The sequence below is a fragment of the Mauremys mutica genome, chromosome 11, assembly GCF_020497125.1.
Source record: "Mauremys mutica isolate MM-2020 ecotype Southern chromosome 11, ASM2049712v1, whole genome shotgun sequence".
In the NCBI taxonomy this organism is placed as follows: Eukaryota; Metazoa; Chordata; order Testudines; family Geoemydidae; genus Mauremys; species Mauremys mutica.
This window is the reverse complement of record NC_059082.1, coordinates 71,523,469-71,546,271: the sequence shown is the minus strand read 5'-3', so window position 1 is coordinate 71,546,271 and position 22,803 is coordinate 71,523,469. Positions and strand designations below refer to the sequence as shown.

Sequence of the window (22,803 nt, the reverse complement as noted above, 5' to 3'; positions counted from 1 at the left end):
CACCACCATGTTCCAATGCTGTATCACAAAGGGATTTATTGGCATAGCGCGCATTGGGCATGATGATGAGCTTTCCGCCTCAAGCAAATTACAATCCAGTTGCTGCTGTTATTAAATATTAATACGGCGCCGACAGCATGCCAGGTGCTGCACCAGCCTGGGTCACAGCCATCCCGTCCCACGGCGCCCAGCATCAGGGGGCTGCGTCACGCCACCCGTGGTGATGGCTGCGGACACTTCAGTGCGGGGGACACCAGACTGGGCCTCCTGATCTTTATGGCTCCAGTGAGGGTGGAGTGGCCCGGGGCTGGCAGCAGCCTGCGCAGGGGCGGGAATGGCGGGACCAGGTGTTCAGCTGCCAGCCTACAAACCTCCCACCCACGTGGGGGCCAGCGCCGCTTGGTTCCATCGCCCACCTGCATCCCGGCAAGGGGTGAGCCGTGGAACACGATGGAGCCAGCTGACTCCACTCCCTAGCGAATAGCTGCCGGGCTTAGAGCCTAGCTGGGATCGCGCAGCCAATAGGCGAGAGGCTTACATTGGCACGCGCTTCCTGCCGGAGCCTGAGCGCTAGCGGCTGGGGCTGCTGGTGCCGCTGCGGACCGAGGTGGGGGGAAGCGGCTCGAGCGGGAGGAGGAGGGGCTGCGCGAGGAGCAGGTAAGCGGCTGGTTCCCGGGAGGCGGTGGCGCGAGGGCCCAGGGCTGGAGCAGTCAGAGCTCTGCGGCGGCGGCGGCTGCCTGGGATTTCCCGGGCCGGCTGGGGAATGCATCTGCCTGTCGCCTGTTTCCCCCCCCCCGGGAACGTCTTTCACCCTCTCTCTCCGCCAGAGCCTGCTGCGCTGCGCTGCGCTTGCTAGGATGCAGCGCGGGTTGTGTCCGCCCCTTGTCCTGTTTCAGACCTGGCGCAGTGCATGGCCCCTGCTGCCCCTCTGGAACTGCGTGATAAACGCGATCGCTGAAGCATTCCCAGCCTCGAAATGGTTAATTAACAGTGGATGTTTAACTGGTGCCAAAGAGCCTTCCTTGTATTAGGCAGGTTTGATCCTGATGCTTTTGTCACCAGCCAAACAGGAAGGCACCAAAACAAAACAAACAAAAAAAACCCGGGGTCATGCTGGGGATATTTGTTTTTGTTTTGCAAAGGGGGCTTTGAATAGCTGCCATATGGAGCTTATGGTGACATCTGAAAAAGTGAGAATTGCTGCAGCATATAACAAACTGTCCTTTTTGCTATGAAGCTCATGTGTATGGCACCATTTCTGGTAAAAGAGCCCTGTACCCCTCTTTGGTTCCCCCTAGTTATCACGCAGAGGGCATTTTGCACTCAGGAGGAGCCGTTCATGGCCTACACATCTGTCAGGGGATGTCACCAGCCACTGGACAGAATATGGAGTGAACTTGAGGCAGACTTTATGCTGCCTGTGGAATGTTCCTACTAAACAGTTGCTCTGTTTCCACCTCACAGTCAGCTGCCATTCAATGACAGATTTATTCTTGTATATAGTGTGTGATGTTTGTAAAGTGCTTTGAGATCTATTTGAATGAAAGGCAGTGAATGCATTATCATAGAGCCCTTTTATACTAGTCCTAGAAATACTTGCCAAGTACCTTCATAGGGAATGAATGAGAAGCCTGTAGGTGTACATTTTACATTGGAGCAAGAGAATGTCCATAGTGGCACAGCCCACAGATCTATCTAAGCTGGCAGCCTGCCTCCCCTAGTGGCCAATACCTGAAGAGAGAGGCTGAAAACCCCCTCTGAAGAACCCAAGTAATTTTTCAGTATTGTACAAACAGATGGGGATTTCTCTTGACCCCTGTATGCCTTGTAGCAGGGCTTTTGAATGACATGTATCATTATGTTAATTTTAACCATAAATAGTTATAGCTACTTCAACTATCCAGCAAAAAGAACAGGAGTACTTGTGGCACCTTAGAGACTAACAAATTTATTTCAGCATGAGCTTTCTTCGGATGCATAGAATGGAACAACTATCCAGTTGTCCTAATTTGAGTGGGGGAAAGAATGGATGATTTACACAGTCCTGGTCTGATTTCTCCCCCACCCCTGCATAAAGGGTACCCTCTGTACCTACTGTCATGAATGACAACTGCAGCACTCAGCACCTTTGAAAACTCAGGCAGTATTTCTCTCTTTGGTGACCTACTGCTGCAATGAATTCCACAGACTCCTAAATCCAATTTTCAAAAGTAATTTAAACTCCTAAATCACTTGTGAAAATTTTACCTGAGGTCTTTTGTTCAGTTGGCTTTACACTTGTTGCCCTTCAGTTCATTGTCACACCCTTCATTCTCAAATAACAGAGAGTAAACAGGAACTGCTCATTTCCCCTCTATCATTACTATCTTGAATACCTCAATTTAGTCCCATCTAACTCTTCTTCCTGATTGAAGTAGCCTTAATCATCTTTGTGATCTTTCACTGTGTACAGATCCCTTCATATTGTTAAGCTCTTTCGTTTCCTGTTTCTGAATGTTTTCAGTCTCTGTGCTATCTTTTTTAACCAGCATTGCACAGAGAGCCCTCCATATCTAGATTAATATTTGTTTGTCCGCCCTGTCTTAAGACTCCCAAGCATTCCACTTAAAAAAAAGAAAAAAGCTACCATGCTCCAGGGAGATACCTTAATTGAGTTATCCATGAGGAGTCATTTTCCCTCAGGATCCAGCATGTTGGGGGCCTGAGATCAGTCAAAGAAATGTAAGGTTGGAAAGGACTTTGGGAGGTCATTTAGTTCATCCCCCTGCAACAGGACCAAATATAATTAGACCACCCCAACAGGTGTTTGTCTAACCTGTTCTTACAAACTTACAGTGATGGGGATTCCACAACCTCTCTTGGAAGCTTATTCCAGTACTTAGGTACCTTTATGATTAGAACATTTTTATAATATCTATCCTCAATCTCCTTTGCTGCACATCAAGCCAGTTATTTCTTGTCCTACCTTCACTGGACATGGAGACATCACAATCCTTTTTTATAACAGCCTTTAACATATTTGAAGACGTATCAGGTTCCCCTACCCCCCATTCCTCCAGTCTTTTCTCAAGACTAAACATTCTCAGGGTTTGTTTGTTTTTTTGGTTTGTTTGTTTTTTTAAACCCTTCCTCATAGGTTGTGTTTTCTAGAACTTCTGTTGCTCTCCTTTGGACTCTTCCCCCATTTCTCCACACCTTTCTGAAAATGTGGTGCCCAAAACTGGACACAGTACTCCATCTGAGGCCTCACCCGAGTCAAGTAGAGTAGAACAGTTACTCCCTGTGTCTTATTTATTTATATATAATACACACACACAATCACACACACGTATATGTCTTATAAAAAAAACTGTTGCTATTACTTTTAAGTACATCAGAAGCAGGAAGCCTGCTAAACAACCAGTGGGGCCACTGGACGATCGAGGTGATAAAGGAGCACTCAAGGACGATAAGGCCACTGTGGAGAAACTAAATGAATTCTTTGCATCAGTCTTCACGGCTGAGGATGTGAGAGATTCCCAAACCTGAGCCATTCTTTTTAGTTGACAGATCTGAGAAGCTGGCCCAGATTGAAGTATGATTAGAGGAGGTTTTGGAACAAATTGGTAAATTAAACAGCAATAAGTCACCAGGATCAGATGGTATTCACTCAAGAGTTCTGAAGGAACTCAAATGTGAAATTGCAGGACTACTAACTCTAGTCTGTAACCTATCGTTTAAATCAGCTTTTGTACCAAATGACTGGAGGATAGCTAATAGGACAGCAATTTTTAAAAGGGCTCCAGAGGTGGTCCAACTAGTTGAAACTATAATACAGAACAATATTGTCAGACATCTAGGTGAACATAACTTGTTGAGGAAGAGTCAACGTGGTTTTAGTAAAGGGAAATCGTGCCTCACCAATCTACTAGAATTCTTTGTGGGGGGTTAACAAGCATGTGGACCAAGGGGATCCAGTGGATATAGTGTACTTAGATTTCCAGAAAGCCTTTGACAAGGTCTCTGACCAAAGGCTCTTACACAAAGTAAGCTGCCATGGGATAAGAGGGAAGGTTCTCTCATGGATTGGTAACTAGTTAAAAGATAGGGTAGGTATAAATGGTCAGTTTTCAGAATGGAGAGAGGTAAATAGTGGTGTCCCTGAGAGGTCTGTTCTGGGACCAGTCTTATTCAACATATTCATAAACGATCTGGAAAAAGGGGTAAACAGTGAGGTGGCAAAATTTGCAGATGATACAAAATTACTAAAGATAGTTAAGACCCAGGCAAACTGTGTAGAGCTACAGGAGGCTCTCTCAAAATTGTGTGACTAGGCAACAAAATGGCAGATGAAATTTAATGTTGATAAATGCAAAGAATGTACATTGGAAAGCATAATCCCTACTATACATATAAAATTATGGAGTCTAAATTAGCTGTTATCACTCAAGAAAGATCTTTGAGTCATTGTGGATAGTTATCTGAAAACATCCACTCAGTGTGCATCAACAGACAAAAAAGCGAACAGAATGATGGGAATAATTAAGAAAGGGATAGATAATAGGACAGAAAATATCATGTTGTCTCTATATAAATCCAGGGTACGCCCACATCTTGAATACTGCGTGCAGATGTGGTCACCCCATCTCAAAAAAGATATATTGGAATTGGAAAGGGTTCAGAAAAGGGCAACAAAAATTATTAGGGTATGGAACGGCTTCTGTATGAGGAGAGATTAATAAGACTGGGGCTTTTCAGCTTGGAAAAGAGATGGCTAAGGGATATATGATTGAGGTCTATAAAATCATGACTGGTGTAGAGAAAGTAGATTAGGAAGTGTTGTTTACTACTTCTCATAACACAAGAACTAGGGATCACCAAATGAAATTAGTAGGCAGCAGGTTTAAAACAAAAGGAAGTATTTCTTCACACAATGCACAGTCAACCTGTGGAACTCCTTGCCTGAGGATGTTGTGAAGGCCAAGACCATAACAGGGTTCAAAAAAGAGCTAGATAAATTCATGGAGGATGGGTCCATCAATGGCTATTAGCCAGAATGGGCAGGAATGGTGTCCCTGAGCGACAGGGGACATATCATTTGATGATTACCTGTTCTGTTCATTCGCTCTGGGTCACCTGGCACTCGCCACTGTCGGAAGACAGGATACTGGGCTAGATGGCCCTTTCATCTGACCCTGTAGGGCCGTTCTTATGACCTTCCTGGTATTACATCCCAGAATATTAGCCTGGTTATCTTTGCTATGCTGTTTTACTTTACAGTTATTCAAGTTTGTTGCAGGGTATTTTCTTAGTTAGAAAAAGAAAAATACTGCAGTGCAAGTTAAACACTAATTTGAAAAGGCTCCTTATCTTGGGCGTTGTTTTTCCAGTGGTGCATGCAGTACACCATAGATCTGGCCCTCATCCCCATATGGTTGTTATAATGCTTCATACTTGCACAGTACCTTCCATTCAAAGATCTCTAAGCACTTACACATTAGACACACAAGCCTCAGTGAGATAAATATTATCCCAAGTTTACCTCTGGGGAAACTTAGGTGGAGAGGTGAAATGACTTGCCCAAAATAAGATGGGAGGTTTGTTACACATCTTCTATTCCCTAGTGCTGCACCTTAAACACAAGATTATCCTTCTCTCTGTTTTATGGTATCTAAGTACTTCTATGACCCTCATCACTGCAGCTTCTCTGAACGTCTCCAGCTCACAACAAATAGTAGTGATGGGCTACAACCAGAGAGGGGGGTCTGGGCTCAGATTAAGATCCCCGACAAGACAGGTCAGCGTACGTATGAAGATGCCACACCTGGGCTGATGTACATCTGCACTTGGGGTCTGTACCAGTGCAGCTACTCTTGCAAAAGTTAGCCATAATCTAAGACATAGAGAGGGCCTCTCTAGCAGCAGGGCAACCTCTTGGACTCAGTTGGAGTTGTGCTGCTGTAAGTAACAGGAGAACTTTGCCCTTCATCTCTTCCCCCTTGGCTGACACATTTGTCTCTACTCTGTGCAACTTTATGCCCCTGTTAGAAACAATGGAGTGGTACTAGTCTCACTATTAGTTACAGGTCAGAAGGCGAGCAGGCTAGTTTCCTTAGGCTCCTGTGAGAGCAAAGCTGCCCTTTCACAAGCCAAGAAACAATGGTGTGTGCTGCTTCCAAGCATTGCTTTCTCTTTCCCTTGTTTTGGGCTCTGCTTCCTGCCTTGCTGGCTGAATATCACTTTGCACAACAGGAAAAAAAAAATTGGGTTGGAAGCCCCCATAAGTGAATCCCACTTTTCCCATGGAACAAGTGGCTCTGAGCTCTCTCCAGGGGTGGGAGATACGCATGCCCACAGAAAGAAGTCTTCATTCTTCTTGAAACAAACTTAGTGCTGGCCTGTTTGAATTCCATGTAGGACTGCAAACAGGTGCCATCCCAGGACATCCTGCCCATGGCCTGGGGAGGTCTACTGGGCACCCTGCCTCAGTTTCCCTCCAAATTCACAGACTAATCCAGTCACAACCATAGACTTTGAAACAATATTCTCCTGACCTAGAGTCTAACTTATTAAACGTCATTCAGCTTCTCAAAAGGACCCCTTTCTGCTCACCCCTCAGGTTCAGGGTCTCTCAGTCCTCCTTGGGACTGTTTTCAGTCCTGGCCTGTAGACTTTCTACCCAGGTTTAGGTATTCACAGCCCACACCTGGCTTTGGATCCTCTTTTGAGTTTCCCACCCAGTCAACTAATCAGTCTCTTGCTCCTCCCAGGTGAGTGTAATAATCCCAAACACCTGTCTGTGTTGGCTAGGAGCCACTGGAGCCACTCACTTTACAAAGCTCCTGGTCACAGGCCCTTAAAGGAATAGTGTTCTGGGATAGCCCTGACCTTCCCTCTCCCCAACACTAACTGCTCTCGGGATCATTTTCCTCTCTTCCGGTGATGGCTTCATTTTTCTTCCCTAGACACATGGAACAGGGTAACTACATTATTTGGCCTTAAAGGACCAGTACCCATTAGAAGGACAAAAGGCCTGCCTCCTCGGTTGAGAAAGGGGCCACAGAGCCCAGGAAACAAGAGTCTGTGGGACAGCAAATGATCAACCAGGATTTGGGGTGGGTGGTCAAAGGTTCAAAATGCCGGGGTCTGGACCAGATGACCTCTCGAGGTCCCTTCCAGTCCTACACTTCTATGATTCTATGAGGGAACTCTGGATCACCCAGCAGAGAACCCTGGACAGACTCTACTGCTCCGTGAAGGCTCCAGAGGAACTCTGCCCAGAGACAAGTAGGGACTGAAAGTAAGCCACACAGTTGCAGAGAATCTCCATCTAGCTTTCTCTTCCTGGATTGATGGAGGCCATCTCAGCCAGTGCCAGGAGGAGATTGATGAGGAGTTCCTGTGACTGGGGTCCTGGACACCGAGTGCATACAGCTCAGGAGAGTGAAATCTTCTCTTTAGCCAGAGAGCACTAGCAACACAAACTCCACCATGCTGCTTAGTCAGTGTGCCGTAGCCCAGTCCTGGAGGTCCCTCTTCTGGGTGAGAGCAGTTCAGGCCCCATGTATCCATTCAACATTTGGCTTCTCTTCTTAGCCTGATATTGTTGCTGCTAATTGTGTTGGAAGGATTTGCAATGTAGATTCCAGTTGGTATCCCCTGGGCTGGAATTTGCAAAGGAGCCTAAGGTAGTTAGGTACCCAACTCTCATTAAAAGGCGATGAGATTTGGATGGATGAATCCCCTAAGCTCCTTTGAAAATATCATCCTTTGTTCTCAAGTGTAGTATCATTGGAGAGGGGCCCACCGTATTTAATTCAGTTTCTGGGTCTGTTTGGACTGGGAGTGGGGTTTGAACCCACCTCTTAAAAATTAGCCTCTACATTAATACCTCTTTCTTTGCCTTTCAGCTATGGCTATGCCTAACTCCCTCTTGTGGGCAGTTGATATCTTTGGGAGGATTTACACTCTTTCTACAGCTGGCCAGTACTGGGAGCTCTGTAAAGACAGCCAGCTGGAATTCAAACGAGTCTCTGCTGTCAAACAGTGCTGCTGGGGAATAGCTTGTGATCACCAGGTATATGCCTACATATTCTCAAGTGATGTTCCAATCAGATACCAGGAAGAAACTTATGAGAATCAGGTATGTAAAGTCATGAGGACGTCTGTCAAACTTGCCTTGTGGTTTTCAGAGAGAGTTGGCAGTGGGAGATGTGGTTTCTTGTCCAGACTGATCTGTTGTCCAGTAGTAAGGTTGTTTGTTGTGTAATATGTAAATGTAAGAGCAGACAAGAGGAACCTCATATTTGGGGTTCAAAGTGAATGTGGCAGCTAGGGAAGGAATTCCTAGCTTCGGGTGGAGTTCTTTCTTTGGGTACTGTGAACCACCCTGAGCATTCAGGGATTTTATTTATTTATTTATTCATTTATTTTAATCCCTGCTGCATATTTCTGAAGAACAGATCCTAAATGTCCCCCTAAATCCTTCCTCTTTCTTCCCCTTGCAAATAGTGTCCTCTTGAGCACCAGCCATCCCAGTTGGGGTCCTTCAGTCTCTAAGTCTGATGTTTTGCTTCTATCAGTTAGCAATACCTGTTCCCTTATGAAAAAGTCACATGGAACTTAACAGCAACAAAACCTCTAGAGTTATTTAGAAAATGTTTTCATTTCTGTACGTTTAAAAAAATTCCCCAGGTACAATTCCTCATTAAAATCTACCATGTCTTTTTAAAAAAACCTGTAGCAATGTTATTGTCACATTCTATGGGGCTTCTCTGTAACACATGCTTCAACAGAATGCATTCATAAATTGCTTTTCTTTTAAAAAAAAAAACCCCATGGAACAAACACACACCCCAAAACCCACCTCTCATGTATTTGTTAAAGTCATTTTAGAGCTACGATCAAAGGATTTTTTTCTTGCTTCTCTTGCTTTCTAATGGATCACTAGATAAATGTAGTATAGAGTGCTGTGTTTTTATTTAAGCAGGGGAAGGCATACCTTTCCTGACCTTCGTATATTTTGTCTAACATTGATATAATTATACATTGTGTTTTTAGAACATTCCTCCTTTTATGAAAACATTTTAAATGATCTTCATGAAATATGCATTATCTGAGTTGTAAATTCTTCCCTTTGTTTGGTCTAAACCATGAAAAATAGAAATCGGAGATGTGAAACTTTTCTGTGGGAACCAACTAAAAAAGTCATAGCTATCAGGCCTTGAATAATGGATAAAGAATGTGCAAAGGAGTTTAGCCTAATAATATTGTATACAGTGTAACCAATATTGAAACATCTTGAATCATTTACAATCTTTGGACATAAGAGGTCTTACACCAGACAAGGGAGTGGCTGTGGACTAGCCCAATGTGACTGAGGGAGAGCTAGTTGGGTAAAACTTCGTGGCAATTTTATTTGATTAAGGTTTTTTGTTGTGGGGGGTTTTTTGTTTGGTTTTTTTTTTTTAGCACTCAGCTGAGTGCTAAAAAAACCCATGTTTTTTAAAAATGTCCCTTAAAAACCCATGTCCTTTAAAAATGTTGTTATTATTATTATGTAAGTGAACTTGGGCAGGTTTGACAGTGTTGGAAACCAAAGTCATACAGTGTAGAGAGCAACGTGGCAGGTCAGCTTCTAACCTGATGGGGACGCCTCTAAGGATCAATCAAAAGTATGTGAATTTCCCCACCTACAGGTCAAAACCTGGAATTGTTGGCATTACCATAGAAACCCACAGTTTAGTGCCCTTTTGTATGCTGCATCGAATGCCGTGCCAAGCCCATGCAATGTTTATAGTTGAATTTTGTGCAGTTAGTTTTCAGTCTAAGACATCTATGGTAGGGGACCGCAGGTGGAATTTCCAAAGGGGTCCGCGCCTCCATTTGAAAATTTTTTGGTGTCTGCAGATGAAAAAAGTTTGAAAACTTCTGGTTTATTTCATTAGGGGAACTGGTGTAAGCTATAACAGCAATTCTTTTGCTGGTATTAGCTGTATCTCCACTAGGAGGGTTTACTGGTATAGGAATACTGGCAAACCCTTTCTAGGGTAGACAAAGCCTTAGGGTATGTCTATACTTCATTTAAAAACCCGCGGCTGGACTGTGCCGGCTGACTCGGGCTAAGGGACTGTTTAACTGTGGTGTAGATGTTTGGGCTCGGGCTGGAGCCCAGGTGCTAGGACTCTGCAAGATGGGATGGTCCCAGAGCTCAGGCTCCAGCCCGAGCCCAAACATCTACACCACAGTTAAGCAGTCCCTTAGCCAGAGTCTGCTGGCACGGTCCAGCTGTGGGTTTTTAATTGAAGTATAGACATACCCTGAGTCACCTTTCCATTAGGAATTGGACCAAGGCCCCTAAATCCATGGCCACTGGCCACTTGATAGCAGTCTCATGTGGTGGCTTTCATTGGCTACCACCCTGGGCTGAACTTGGACCAGTACACTAGAAATGAAATGCTGCAGACAGTCCCACAATCAATAATGCTTTCTAGTATATGAATGGGAACACTTGATGGTGCGTCTTATTGTTTATTATTCCATGATCTTTGGTAATAGAGTGAACAATTGAATGTCCTCAGTTAGAATGACACCCACCACATGTTTGTTAAAATGAAGTAACTTTCCCCCTTAGCATTATGCAGTCTAGTTGTAGCCATGTCAGTCCCAGGATATTAGACAGACAAGGTGAGTGAGGTAATATCTTTTATTGGACCAATTTCTGAAGGTGAGAAAGACAAGCCTGAAGAAGAGCTCTATGTACGCTCGAAAGCTTGTCTCTCTGACCAACAGCTTAGCATTGGCATTAGAGGAAGGACACACTCTTTAAAGAGTGCGTGAGCCAGTAGCTGGTATCTGAAGGATGCTCCCTCCAAAGATATTAGCCAGTGTTTGGATGCCTCTTGTTTCCCCAGTGGATCATTTCTCTTGAGGTGTGGAACATCTGACCATCCCCAAGGCCCCATCTGTGACCTAACAAGGTTACGTGACCTTAGAGACCTAACCTGTGCAATTTTCTCCTTTCTGTCAGCGTTGGAATCCGGTTGGTGGCTTTTGTGAGAAATTAATGCCCAGTGATCGCTGGCAATGGAGCGACGTGAGCGGGCTAAAACATCAGCAGCTTGACAGTTTCACGCTGCCATCGCCGCACTGGGAGTGGGAGTCTGACTGGTACGTGGATGAAAATATTGGAGGGGAACCAACAGAGAAAGGGGTAGGTGAACAATACTGGCAAGGGATCCATTCTGGGAATCCACTCTGTAAAAGTAAAGGCATCTCTCATCTTCCCACAGCTGCTTCTTGCTGGGAATGGAGATCGCTATAGTATAGTGCTGGAGGCATCTTTTCCTAGGGCTATTGAAACCAAAGGGAGTCTTTCTGTTAACTTCACCAGGCTTTGGATCAGGCCCTGAAATGCTAGCTATTGGATGCTGTTATTTACTATAACATCTTTATTATAACAAAAATTAAATGATTTTTATATCTTATTTGTCCTGTATGTATTGCACAGAGGAGTTGAATGTCTATAGAGTTAGGAGATAAAAGCCCCTATGCATGTGCAAAGTAATTTGTATTACGTTTGTAGGAGTGATCCTTGTGAAGAATTGTTCTGAGTTATTTAATGTAGCCATCTGCTCCCAGTCTTTATGAAAGGAACTCTCTGTTTTTAGGGTTGGACATATGCCATGGACTTCCCAGCTACCTACGCAAAGGATAAGAAATGGAATTCCTGTGTCCGACGTAGGAGGTGGATCAGATACAGGAGATACAAATCACGAGACACTTGGGCAAAGGTCTCTTTCTGTGTTTGTTTGTTTTATTTATTAGCTCAAGTGGTATATGAAAGAAGTGATGACATGAGAGTGGGGAAGTTTGCACTGCTGTCACTGCAGTGTGTGCTGTCTGCGAAGACAGGACCTTGGACTCTGCAGCTGCTAATCTAGCACCTCTCTCAAGCATTACAAATTCAAGGCTGGAATTTTTCAAAGGAGCATAAGGACATTAGGTGCCCAAATCCCATTGAAATTCAGTGGGATTTATTTTAGGTGCCTTTCAAAATTTCCACCATAGCTTTGAATTTTTTTTTCTTTTCTTACATAAAGAGCTTCAGCCCAGCCCTCAGATCTTTGTCATGTGTTTACATGTGTTGATTTACAATCTTGTGTATGGAGGCATAGGCAGGGAGAGGAATTCTGATCACTTGTTCACAGGCAGCTAATGCTACGTGATGAAAAAACATGCTCCATTTTCAATAGGATTTTTCCCGGTACATGGCAGCCATTTGGTGTCAGTCCACTAGCTGTCTGCCCTACAGGCACATGTGATTGCTGTTTGCATGCACTAATGAGAGCACATGCAAAAACATAGATGATTTATTTTAGTGACTCTAATGCTTGTGCAAGATGCTGGATTGACGGGTGTGGGAGCAAAAGTCTATGCTTTACCTAAGAACAGGTATAGCCCCAGCAGCAAGAGTGCAGGCTTCTTCCATGCTGCTCCGCAAATGTGGCCTCACCCTGTCTGAAGGAGCAGCCATAAGTGAGAGAGGGAGTCCATCCTCCATGCCTAACCATTTGGCATCTGGGTGGTGGCTTTGTGATGCAAAGATTTGTCTGCTAGAAAATGAGATAAGCCCCTCCTATCACAGTGCACCAAATAGCCAGCGGGTATATGTGGGGTCAGGTCTCCTTCTACTTGAGCTCTCTAAATTTTTCTCACTCTCTTTGCTTTAGATAACATCCCATGATGATCCTAAACAGTTGCCAGATCCTTTCAACGATATCTCCATTGGAGGATGGGAAATCACTGACGAGCCCATGGGCCGGTTATCGGTCTGGGCGGTGTCCTTACAAGGAAGGGTATAACTCTTTTTTTGTGTGTATTCCATATCTGCAGTGGTTTTGTAGCCATGTTGGTCCTCGGGTATTAGAGCGACAAGGTGGATGAGGTAATATCTTTTATTGGGCCAACTTCTGTTGGTGAGATAGACAAGCTTTGGAGCTACACAGGTTTCTTCTTCAGGGCTAGGAAAGGTACTCTGAGTGTCACCACCAAATACAAGGTGGAACAGATATGTTAAACTAAGAGACCATTCAAGGTGAAGTGGCCCATTACAACTCTGTCATCAGACAAAAAGAGGATGCTAGTGGGTTACAGGTTGTTGTACTGGGGCATAAATCCAGTGTCTTTATTAAGGCCATGATTTTTAGTGTCTAGCAAGTTATGAATTTGAGCCCCCAGGTTCATCTTTTGAAGGTGTTGTGCAGGTTTCCATTGAGGACAAGGACTGAGAAGTCAGATATGGAGTGATCATTTTGTGAAAAATGTTCGCCCTTTGATGGTGTTTGGTGTTCTTTTCTTGTATCATTTTTCTGTGAAAGTTCATTTGAGAGCATAGTGATTGTTTGGTTTTACCCATCTAGTAGTTGTTGGGGCATTTAGTGCATTGGATGAGGTACATCACATATAACAGACATGTGTAGGACCCAGGCATCTTGGAAGGTGTGTTGTAGGTAGGTATTTATCATCGTGGCAGTGGAGATATACCTGCAGGTTTTGCATATGTTGTTATGGTAAGAGTCTGGTATCACTTTGAGTTGGTGGGTCCTGGTCTGTGGGAACTTGCTTCTGAGGATGCGGTTGCGGGGATGGGGGGAGATATTTGAAGGCCAGATCACAATTGACTAGGTGGCTGTGAATCTCGGTGTTTAAGCCCAGACAGACGTTCTGCAAGCTAAAGTGTTGCCTTCATACACTGGTCAGGATATTTGCTGTTTGACATGGCTGATGGGGACATGGAAATAAAACCCTTTCTGTGATAGGCTGTTGATTGATACTGCTTAATATCAAAATAGAGAGGGAGAGTTTAGAGGTGCTGTGTCATAGGTGAGTGCTTCTTTGGTGTGGAAAAATGAACCCATAGAAAGGATCCAATTTTGTTTAACCTTTTTTTGCATTGAATAGGGAAAAGTTCAGCTTGCTGAACGAGTTAAACCTTCCTGAGCTGGCAGTAGGATAGACTTGGAATCCAGCCCTGGCAAGGTTTTACTTTATATCTATAATACTAAATGCCAAAAAAGTATGCATCTCCCGTCCTTTTCTTAGGCCCACGATGAAGTCTTTCTTATCCTTCCCTGCTGTAAGGATTTCCATCCTTCACTCTTAGGCACATGTCTTAGCTGTCATCCTCCTAGCCACGGTCTGTTCCTGACTTGTGTCTTAACAGGTCTAGAAGTAACTTGAGATGTTTGAAAGAGTGTAGTCTAGTGGCTATAACAAATACTCACTCCTGGGGTCTACTCGCATTTTGCCACAGGCTGGCTGTGTAGCATTGGGCAAGTCACTTAAAAAAAAATCTCCCTGTGTCTGTTTCCCCATGTGGAAATTATAGCTCCCTGCCTACAGGCTTATTTAATTAACGTTAAAGTGCTTTGGGTTCCCCAAGTGGAAGTCCTGCCAAAGCAAAATGTTGTTAATAAATGTGGGGCTGTAATGCTCGCTGTTCGCCACAAGGAGAGCATATCAACCTAGGAATGCTCTCTGCCCTCTCCATACTGAACCTTCCCACCAAGCTCCCCCAAACATATGGTGGAGAAACACATGTGTGAGAGACCAGACTGGCAAGTACAAAACCCTTAAAGTGGCATGTTCTCTCTGCTGCGTGTAAATGTTGGGCTGGATACCATCAAAAGTTATGAAAGTGGGGAGGTGTTGGCCCCTATACAAATGGTGTCTATCTAAATGGATAGCTCGTTACAGTTAATGCCAGATCATGACTTATTATCTACAGCAGTAACCTGGGTGTGTGAATGCTCTGTATTTTCCTAAGGAAGGAGGATTCTTGGTGTACAGTTCAATGGTTCTAAGTTTATTTAACGTGCCTTGAATCATATTTAACTGCTCCGAATGTTGAAATACACACAGATTGTGTGGCAAGAGATCATGGGCCTGTCCAAATTGGCTTGTATCATAAAACCTGGTCTATAGAAAAGCCTCCTCCCTTGATAAACAGGGAAGTGGTCTGCAGTTGTATAATCTACTCAACTACTGCCACCTAAAGGCGAGAGTTCAAATGCTATAAAAGGAGCCTTGGCTAGAGAAGAATGGTTCTCTCCTTTCTGTCAGGCTGCCCATATGTTTGCCTGAAAGGTTCTGATTGTTTTTATTAGGGTGGCATTTTTCTAAGGCTTTTGTGTCTGTCCTAGGTATGGTATAGAGAAGACGTTTGCCACCACAATCCAGAAGGCTCCTCGTGGTCCTTAATAGCCACCCCCGGAGAAGCAGTTCAGATCAGCTGTGGACCATATGACCTCCTATGGGCAACACTTTGGGAGGGGCAAGCTATTGTGAGAGAAGGGATTGATAGAAATAACCCTCAAGGTAAAACCCTGTCATGCCATGCAGGGAAGGTGCTTTGATTTGTAGAGAACTGAACGAGAGTCTAATGAACAGTGACTCCTTGTTTTGTTTATTGGGCAGGAATTTCTTGGACAACGGTGGAACCCCCAAGCTCTGAAAACGGGATCCTGCACGTCTCTGTGGGTGTAAACGTGGTGTGGGCGGTTACTAAAGACAGAAAAGTAAGAGGCCTGGAGCTACATTTCTGGCTCTCTTCCCTGTATGTTTACAGTATGTTGCTCTTCTGAAATGTCAGGGATTTGGGATCTCTTGCCCCCTTTGCTGGGTAAGTTCCAGTGCCCCAAAATTGCAGGGGTGCTCTGCGGCTCTTAGTGACTGAACCACCGAGAGGCATAGGGGTGTGTGGGTGTCTATGAGAAGGCTGCTCAGCCACTTTCCCAGAGTTCCAGCTCGACAGCACGCTGCTGCCAGTTTGGGATAATGCTATAGACAATGGGCCACACTCAAGTCGAGCAGCAGCAAATGAGTGGAAGAGGAAGTTTCACAACCCTAGGCCGGGGCTCCTTTATAGCTGCCCAGTGGTCGTTGTCGTGTATTACATCTGAACGTAGCCAGTATAGTGGCATGTAGCGATAATGGGGATATGACAAGAAACTGGTGGCAAGGAGCAAGGCCCGGTATGGAATTCGCAGTGAAGAATACAGAAGGACCTAGAATGAGAGATGAAACCCCCCCACTCCCCTCCCACTATGGTGGTTGAGCCCCCTGGAAAGAGTGAAAACTGCTTATTTCACATAGGCGTCTTGATCATTTCTAGCTGCTGATCACTGGTACTGATTCAAAGGTCAGAAATATGTACCAGTCCCAAAACCAAAATGCCTTTTCACAAAAGAGTTTATAGCCCCAGCACACTGGGAAATAGACAGGTTCAGTAGTCAGAATAGCTAAAGCATTAGTCTCTAGCCTTGGGTGACAAAGTCCTACTGTGTATTTCTAAACCTGGTGATTAGCAAAATAGTTGACCTTCTAAAGGTCACCAATCCCTCGATCTAGCAGTGCTTTGTTACTGATCCAGGACAGAATATAGCAAATCCCACCTGTGGGAACAAGATAATATTCAGTCCCTATGTTATAACAAAACAAAAATTATGGTTCAATCTTGGCTTCTTACCTAGGATGCTCATGTATGTGCATGTGTTTGCTCATTGTGTTTACAACATCAAGTCTCTGTGCAACATCCCAAATAGTCTTTTGTTCTGATGACAATAAACCCCCTTTACCTATTTTATATTATACTACATGGCTGACTAATAACAAATATCTGCTGTACTTGGAAAAAAATCACTGATTCTAAGCACTAACAGAGTGTAATTATCCCAGGTTCTTACTGTGAATTAGTAGTTTCCAGGGTTTATTGAGAACTTTATTGAAGTTAAATAACAAACATGAGGTCCCTTATTAGTATCAATAGCATGTATAGCTTCAGGCTTGTCTACACAGGGACATTATACCAGTATAATATAGGGGTGAATTTAACGCTCTATAGTTATACCAGTATAGCTACCTGTGTGGGCACTTTTAGTCCAATATGAGTGTTCTTTTTCCAGTTTAGTTTATGTTGCTTTGGAAGTGGTTTAAATTAAGACTCGAGAAGCTTTTGTCTTTCTCTGGAATCAGAATGTTCACGCACAGTTATATTGGTATAGTTACATTGGTATAGCTATAGCAGTTTAACTGGAAAAACCTCCCCTGTAGACAATCTTTTGGCTGTTTTTTATTTGGTAAAGAATGAGAGAGAACTAAGCTAATGTAATAGGAAATTAAATACATGGTATGTTTTGATTTTTTTTTTTTAAATCCAACCACTAATTTAACAAACAACTTCCAAAGTGTAAACAGGCTATTCCGTTGGATTTAATATAATGTCTAAAGCCCTTGAAAAGCTTGGGGAAGTGACTTGGAGGCAGAAGCACTCGTTAGGGGCCTTTAGATGTGATAAAAGCCATCCTACAGATGAGATATAAAAGAATGAACCTTCCCATGCACCAGAGAAACTCTCATTCTCAGGGGAAGAGATGGGGAACTGGCTGGTTCATGCTTGTCAGCTATTTGCTCTCTAACTTCTGAGAGAAGTTCTCCTTACAGAAACTATGGAACTGCCTCTCATTTACACCATCCTGGCACTGTAAGGGGCCTTAAAGTGGGTGTGCGTTAAATTTCCTCGCACCGTAAGGCCTGTTTGCACTGCCAGAATGGTGTAAAGGGACCATAGTGCAAATGAGAATCTGATCCTTCTCCCTCATTCCTAGAGCAGCTCTTTAATGTTGACGTTAACATAGTGTATTAGGAACTTCTGAAAGAGTTACCTAGTAAAAACTGCATCCGACGAAGTGGGTATTCACCCACGAAAGCTCATGCTCCAATACATCTGTTAGTCTACAAGGTGCCACAGGACTCTTTGCTGCTTTTACAGATCCAGACTAACATGGCTACCCCTCTGATACTAGTAAAAACTGTTGCTGGGACTTTGAAAGGAACCTAAGAGGTTAAGAACCCAACTGCCAATGGGATTTTAGGCACTTAACTCTCTTAGGCCCCTTTTCAGGCTAGGATTGTCAAAGCTATTCTGGATAACTGCCATGTCTGAGGTGTATATTGTGCTGCCCCGAGGGAGGTGAAAGTGCAGCCTTGGGAGTCAGGACTTTGGAGTTCTATTCCCAACTCTGCCACTGACTTGCTGTATTACCTTAAGCATGTTTCTTAATGGCTCAGTGTCTCAGTCCTGTAGATGCTCTGGAAGCCTCAGACCAAAGGCATTGCTGAAGTACCATTAGTTGCTCACGGCAATGACAAAACTGAGAATGAGACGCAGGAGCCCTGACTCCCAGCCACATCTTTAATCATTTAACTGTCTCCTTGCTAGTACAGTAGTTCAAAACTTGGATTTTAACTTGTGACAGGTGTGGTTCCGAAGAGGTGTGAACTCGCACAATCCATGTGGCACCAGCTGGATTGAAATGGTTGGAGAAATGATGATGGTAAACGTAGGCTTAAATGACCAGGTAAGGCAGCGGAACACCAATTGTGTGAACACATCAGCGTGTTTAGACGCCTTCCGTATGATCACTGTTCAGCTTTGGGATCGTAATACACTCCAACAGTCCAACAAGGTGCCCAATTGCCTGAACTGCCAAAAGCCACATGAGGTGCATTGCAAGAACATTCAGCAAACCTACCTCTCATCTGATACACTTGAGTACAAAACCCCCCATCCCGCAATCAACTGTACACAGGAGTGATGCTCTGCACCTAAAATACCACCACCAGAGACCAACCCAAAGAATACCCCCTGATTCAGGAAAGACTCTTGCCCTCAACTGCCCTCTTCTCACTCCCCTGTTGTAGCTGATGCCCATCTGCTTTCCATGCCATTCATCCCCTTAGGACACACAGACATTCCCATCAAGGCCCCTTTCTCCCCTAGGTCTGGGGAATCGGCTGTGAGGATCGAGCAGTTTATTTCCGGCAAGGCGTCACACCGAGCGAGCTCAGCGGGAAGACATGGAAGGCGATTGTATCTGGCAGAGAGAGTGACAGGTCTCAGACCGGCAGCTCGACCAGTCTGCTCAGGTAGCTAATTAAGAGTCCAAAAGCCCTAAGGGACATCAGATTTTGGTGCTCCCAGGGCATGAGAGGAGTATTTCTGTGAACACAATCCATCCAGTTTGTTCAAGGCCTCTCACTGTGACCTTGAACAAACTCCACACATGGCTCCTGCTTCTTGAAGTCCATTTGTTTAGGGTTTTCCCCCCCCAATTAAAATGCAACAGTGAGCAGCAAACGCTTCTTCTCTGGGGAGAGAGGCAATGTTCTGACTTGAGAATTCAGCCTGGCAGTAAAATGAGCTGAGCTGGGATTTCCCATCAGATTGCAGGGTCCAGTCTATAATTGATGAAATGTTACCTGCCGGATATCCTGGAGGAGTTTACTCCACTTAACGATTATCCTCCTCTTGGGTGTCACTTGTGTGGCATCTTGCCACTTTTTTTCCCGGAGAGAATAAACAAATGGCTCCCTGCTGAGAGTTGGCCCATTGGCCATGCAGAACATGCTGGGAACACTGTGAGAAGCCACATGCTAAACCCTAGGAATCAGAACATCTTGTGTCGCTGAACAGAAACTATCTGCAGTTGAGAATGAATCCAGTGTTGATAGGCTCTATTATTATTAATTTGTACTAGTAGTACCTGGGAGCCCCAGGCCCCCATTGTTTTAGGCAAACACAGAACAAAAAGGAAGCCCCTGCCGCAGAGAGCTTGCAGTCTGAGAATAAGACAACAGATGGATGCAGACCAAGGGGGAGCGCAAGGAAATGACAGACAAGACAGACATTGGGTTTGGGAAAGGTTAGCGCACACAAGCAGAGTGAACAGTGTAATGGCAGCAAACATCATGTTAGTGCCAGGATTCTTTAGTTTTCCGGGGGTGGGGGGAGTTAGGAGGGGATCGGCTAAATAGAAAGAACAGGGAATGGAGGCTGAGAGGGAGGCAGCTATGGAGTGAATCTGAGATGAAGGTGGCGGGGAGCTGAAGGAAACAGCCGATCAGCACAGGTCACAGAATGTCCGCCCATTCTGTAGTCCTGACTGGAACGTCCAAAGGTCTCTGCTTTGCCTGCTCCTCTTCCAAAGGGCTGGAGTCTCTAGCTGAGTTCTCTCTGTACCTCTCCAAGGCCACATGGAGAAGATTGGAGGCACTGCATGGGTCCTAGTACCCCTAGAAGGTGTGTGGGGTCTCCCCTGCACTGTTCTGGGACCAAGGGGGCATTGGGAGGAAGAAAGGGGCCTGGCTGGACCCCATATTTTACCCCCACCCCTCCCAAATGCAGCAGTCCCTGCTTTGGCTGCTTCTGTTCCTACTAGTTGGAGTCTAAAAAGAGTCCTGCTCAGCATTTGTAAACCAAAAGACAGGGCCTTGGGGTGTTAACACTTGGGGTATTCTGGAGAGTTCTGTGCAGCCAACCCTACAGGCTGTCATAAAAGGATTTCCCAGCATGGCCTGCGAAGCCATGTGTCGGGCTCTCTTCCCTTGGGGAAGTGAAGCTTTTACCATAAAAGGTCTGCTTTGTATCAGCTGGACACTGTAGCCATCTGTCTTTCTTTCTCTGGTCTTTTCTATGGCTCTGTACCATTTGATCATTCGGGGACTGGTGGCTGATTAGTTCCTTGTCTGTTTGTCCCCAAGCGCTGGCTGTTTCTTCAGTGATGACGTTAGGGAGCAAATGAATTTGATCGTTGAGAGCGATGCGGACATTTCCTCTGATACCAAGGGCCCACAGATACAGCCAAACCTTGCCGACACGCCCCTGTCAGGTGCTGCAGCAAGCGTCAATGGTAACAACGTGGGAAGCCAGTCACCAGAAGCGAGTGCAAACTTGGCTGTGGATCCTCTGGACTCTTCTCCTGAAGAAGCCAGCCCTGCTTCAGACAATGGCGACAAGGCCGGTCTCGAAAAACCCAAGTCCTCTGCCGACCAGGATCCCCATCCTGCAGAACTGCAGTGGACAAACATTGACTTAAAGGAGGCCCATAAAAGGCCTCCGCTCTCCGCCAGCACCTTCCCGGAGACATCCAGCCTGTCTTCCCTTGGCATGTTCTCAGCTGGAGTCGAAGAACAGTATGACACTGATGAGCATCCATTGTGGGCCTGGGTGTGTGGGGGAGGCTGCCTGGTGGATTCACACAGCTCGCTGAAATGGTTCACTCTTCAGTCAGGTACTGTCAGCTCAGCATAGCTGGGCCTTGATCCATACTCGGCCTAATGATCCTGCCATAATAAGATACCGTGCTTTAAAAAAAACCAAAACAAAACCACACAACACGTGTCTGTATCTCAAAATAATTCCTCCTTCTTCCAGCCCACTCTCTTATGTAGTATTCTGCATGCCAGTTACTCTTCACCCCAGAAGGGAGGGTATTTCTCGTTGTGTGTATCTTGCTGTAAAGCACTTTATGAACATAGTTAGCGACTATGTCTCTGCATGTTTGGCAGAAATGTTACACAGGGAATAATCCAGTTTATCGGAACTCCACACACCTGTTTAGCTCTCCATTGCGTTGAAACTGGAGCTCAGGATAAAACGGCTCCTGGGTGTGATTGAAAACTAGTCAAAAGCAAGTTGTGGAGGGAGCCTGTTTAGAGACAAATACCACAGTGCTTTGCTGGTACCATAGTCCTTGTGATCCGAGGATGAGATATACACTATCGTAAGCCTTTCTAATAGTAAGAGGCATTGAAAGGTGGTTTTCTGAATGGGACCCCAGCCTTGACTCCAGGAGGAGTTAGAACAGGGAGGCTTCTGAAGAAAGTGAAATATGGTCAAATTTCCAAATAAGCTGGTTGTCAAATTAATGAGTATGTGGCATCCCAATACTTAGCCTCGTCTTACTGGTCATCTCAGCTCTGTATCAGAATCTGTAGAGCGTATGGTCATCTCCTAGGAATATTCAGGTGCTGCTTTAGTGGAGGGATATACAGAGGAGTTTATGATAAGTCTTTCAATCCATTTTCTATGCACCATTTGCAGTATTCTCACTGGCCTTTTGGTAATGCCACTGGGACTAGTGTGTCCATGTAATAATGGTGTTAGACCAGAGGTGTTTGGCCCAGTGTTTTTGAAGTGGCAGATTGTGTCTTGAGCATCTAATACTTCACGGAATTGAGTTTAAAGCTCACTTGTTCATCACGTTGGTTCTGTTCTAGGTCTGTTATCCTCTGTGCAGTCTCTTTCCCTGTCTATCAGTCCAGCGCAGACAGCAGCGTGGCGAAAGCAGATTTTCCAGCAACTCAGTGAAAGGACCAAGCGGGAACTGGAGAACTTTAGACACTATGAACAAGCTATTGAGCAGGTAAGTGAAAATCCTCCGTTTCCTTCCCTCTAACTCTGATCATGATTTAACATCTGTCAAGATTGGGTATCCGTGATGGTACTGTCCAGTGTATGGCCTGCAACCTACTGTAATCAAGCATTGTTTCCTTGTCCCCATTCACATTTGTCCATTACCACAGCTCTTAGAGCAGCTTTCCCCAAGCACTCCAACTGGAAACCCTAGAAGCCATTAAACCTCTGGCACAGCTGCTCTTGTAGAAAAGTTCCAGCTAGTACTATTAAAAAAAAAAACAAAAAACCAAACCTGGCTAACTCTGTTGCACTTGTTCCTGAATATGCTGAAATCCCTAATCCAGGACGCCTTTAAATTGTGTTCGATGCTTGTGAGTTACTGCACTACACAAATTCAGGACCTTCTATTTGCATGAATATCCTTATTACTTGGACTCCAATAAATGAGTGAGCTTGTTCTCTATGAACACCAGGGGGCATAGCACAGCTTCTATAAGTAGAACATCTGAATAACCAGATTTCTAGTTAATATTTCCCTTTAATTATCACACAGAATTTCCTTGGGC

The 22,803-nt window shown here is 44.8% G+C and overlaps 1 protein-coding gene across 4 annotated transcripts in view; it reads left to right on the top strand.

Annotated features, from left to right (window-relative positions):
* Positions 1 to 566: 566 nt before the first annotated feature.
* The window catches only part of TECPR1 (tectonin beta-propeller repeat containing 1), a 38,535-nt gene continuing 16,298 nt past the window's right edge, over positions 567 to 22,803 (top strand). Inside the window, exons 1-11 of one of the 4 annotated variants that reach the window (XM_044980490.1) lie at positions 567 to 657; positions 7,890 to 8,122; positions 11,009 to 11,191; positions 11,649 to 11,771; positions 12,711 to 12,836; positions 15,183 to 15,357; positions 15,457 to 15,557; positions 18,297 to 18,398; positions 18,821 to 18,966; positions 20,581 to 21,110; positions 22,099 to 22,244. In XM_044980490.1, the coding sequence (XP_044836425.1) occupies positions 7,892 to 8,122; positions 11,009 to 11,191; positions 11,649 to 11,771; positions 12,711 to 12,836; positions 15,183 to 15,357; positions 15,457 to 15,557; positions 18,297 to 18,398; positions 18,821 to 18,966; positions 20,581 to 21,110; positions 22,099 to 22,244 (1,863 nt within the window). In that variant the 5' untranslated portion in view covers positions 567 to 657; positions 7,890 to 7,891. The other 3 variants (XM_044980493.1, XM_044980492.1, XM_044980494.1) reach the window with 3 other exon arrangements.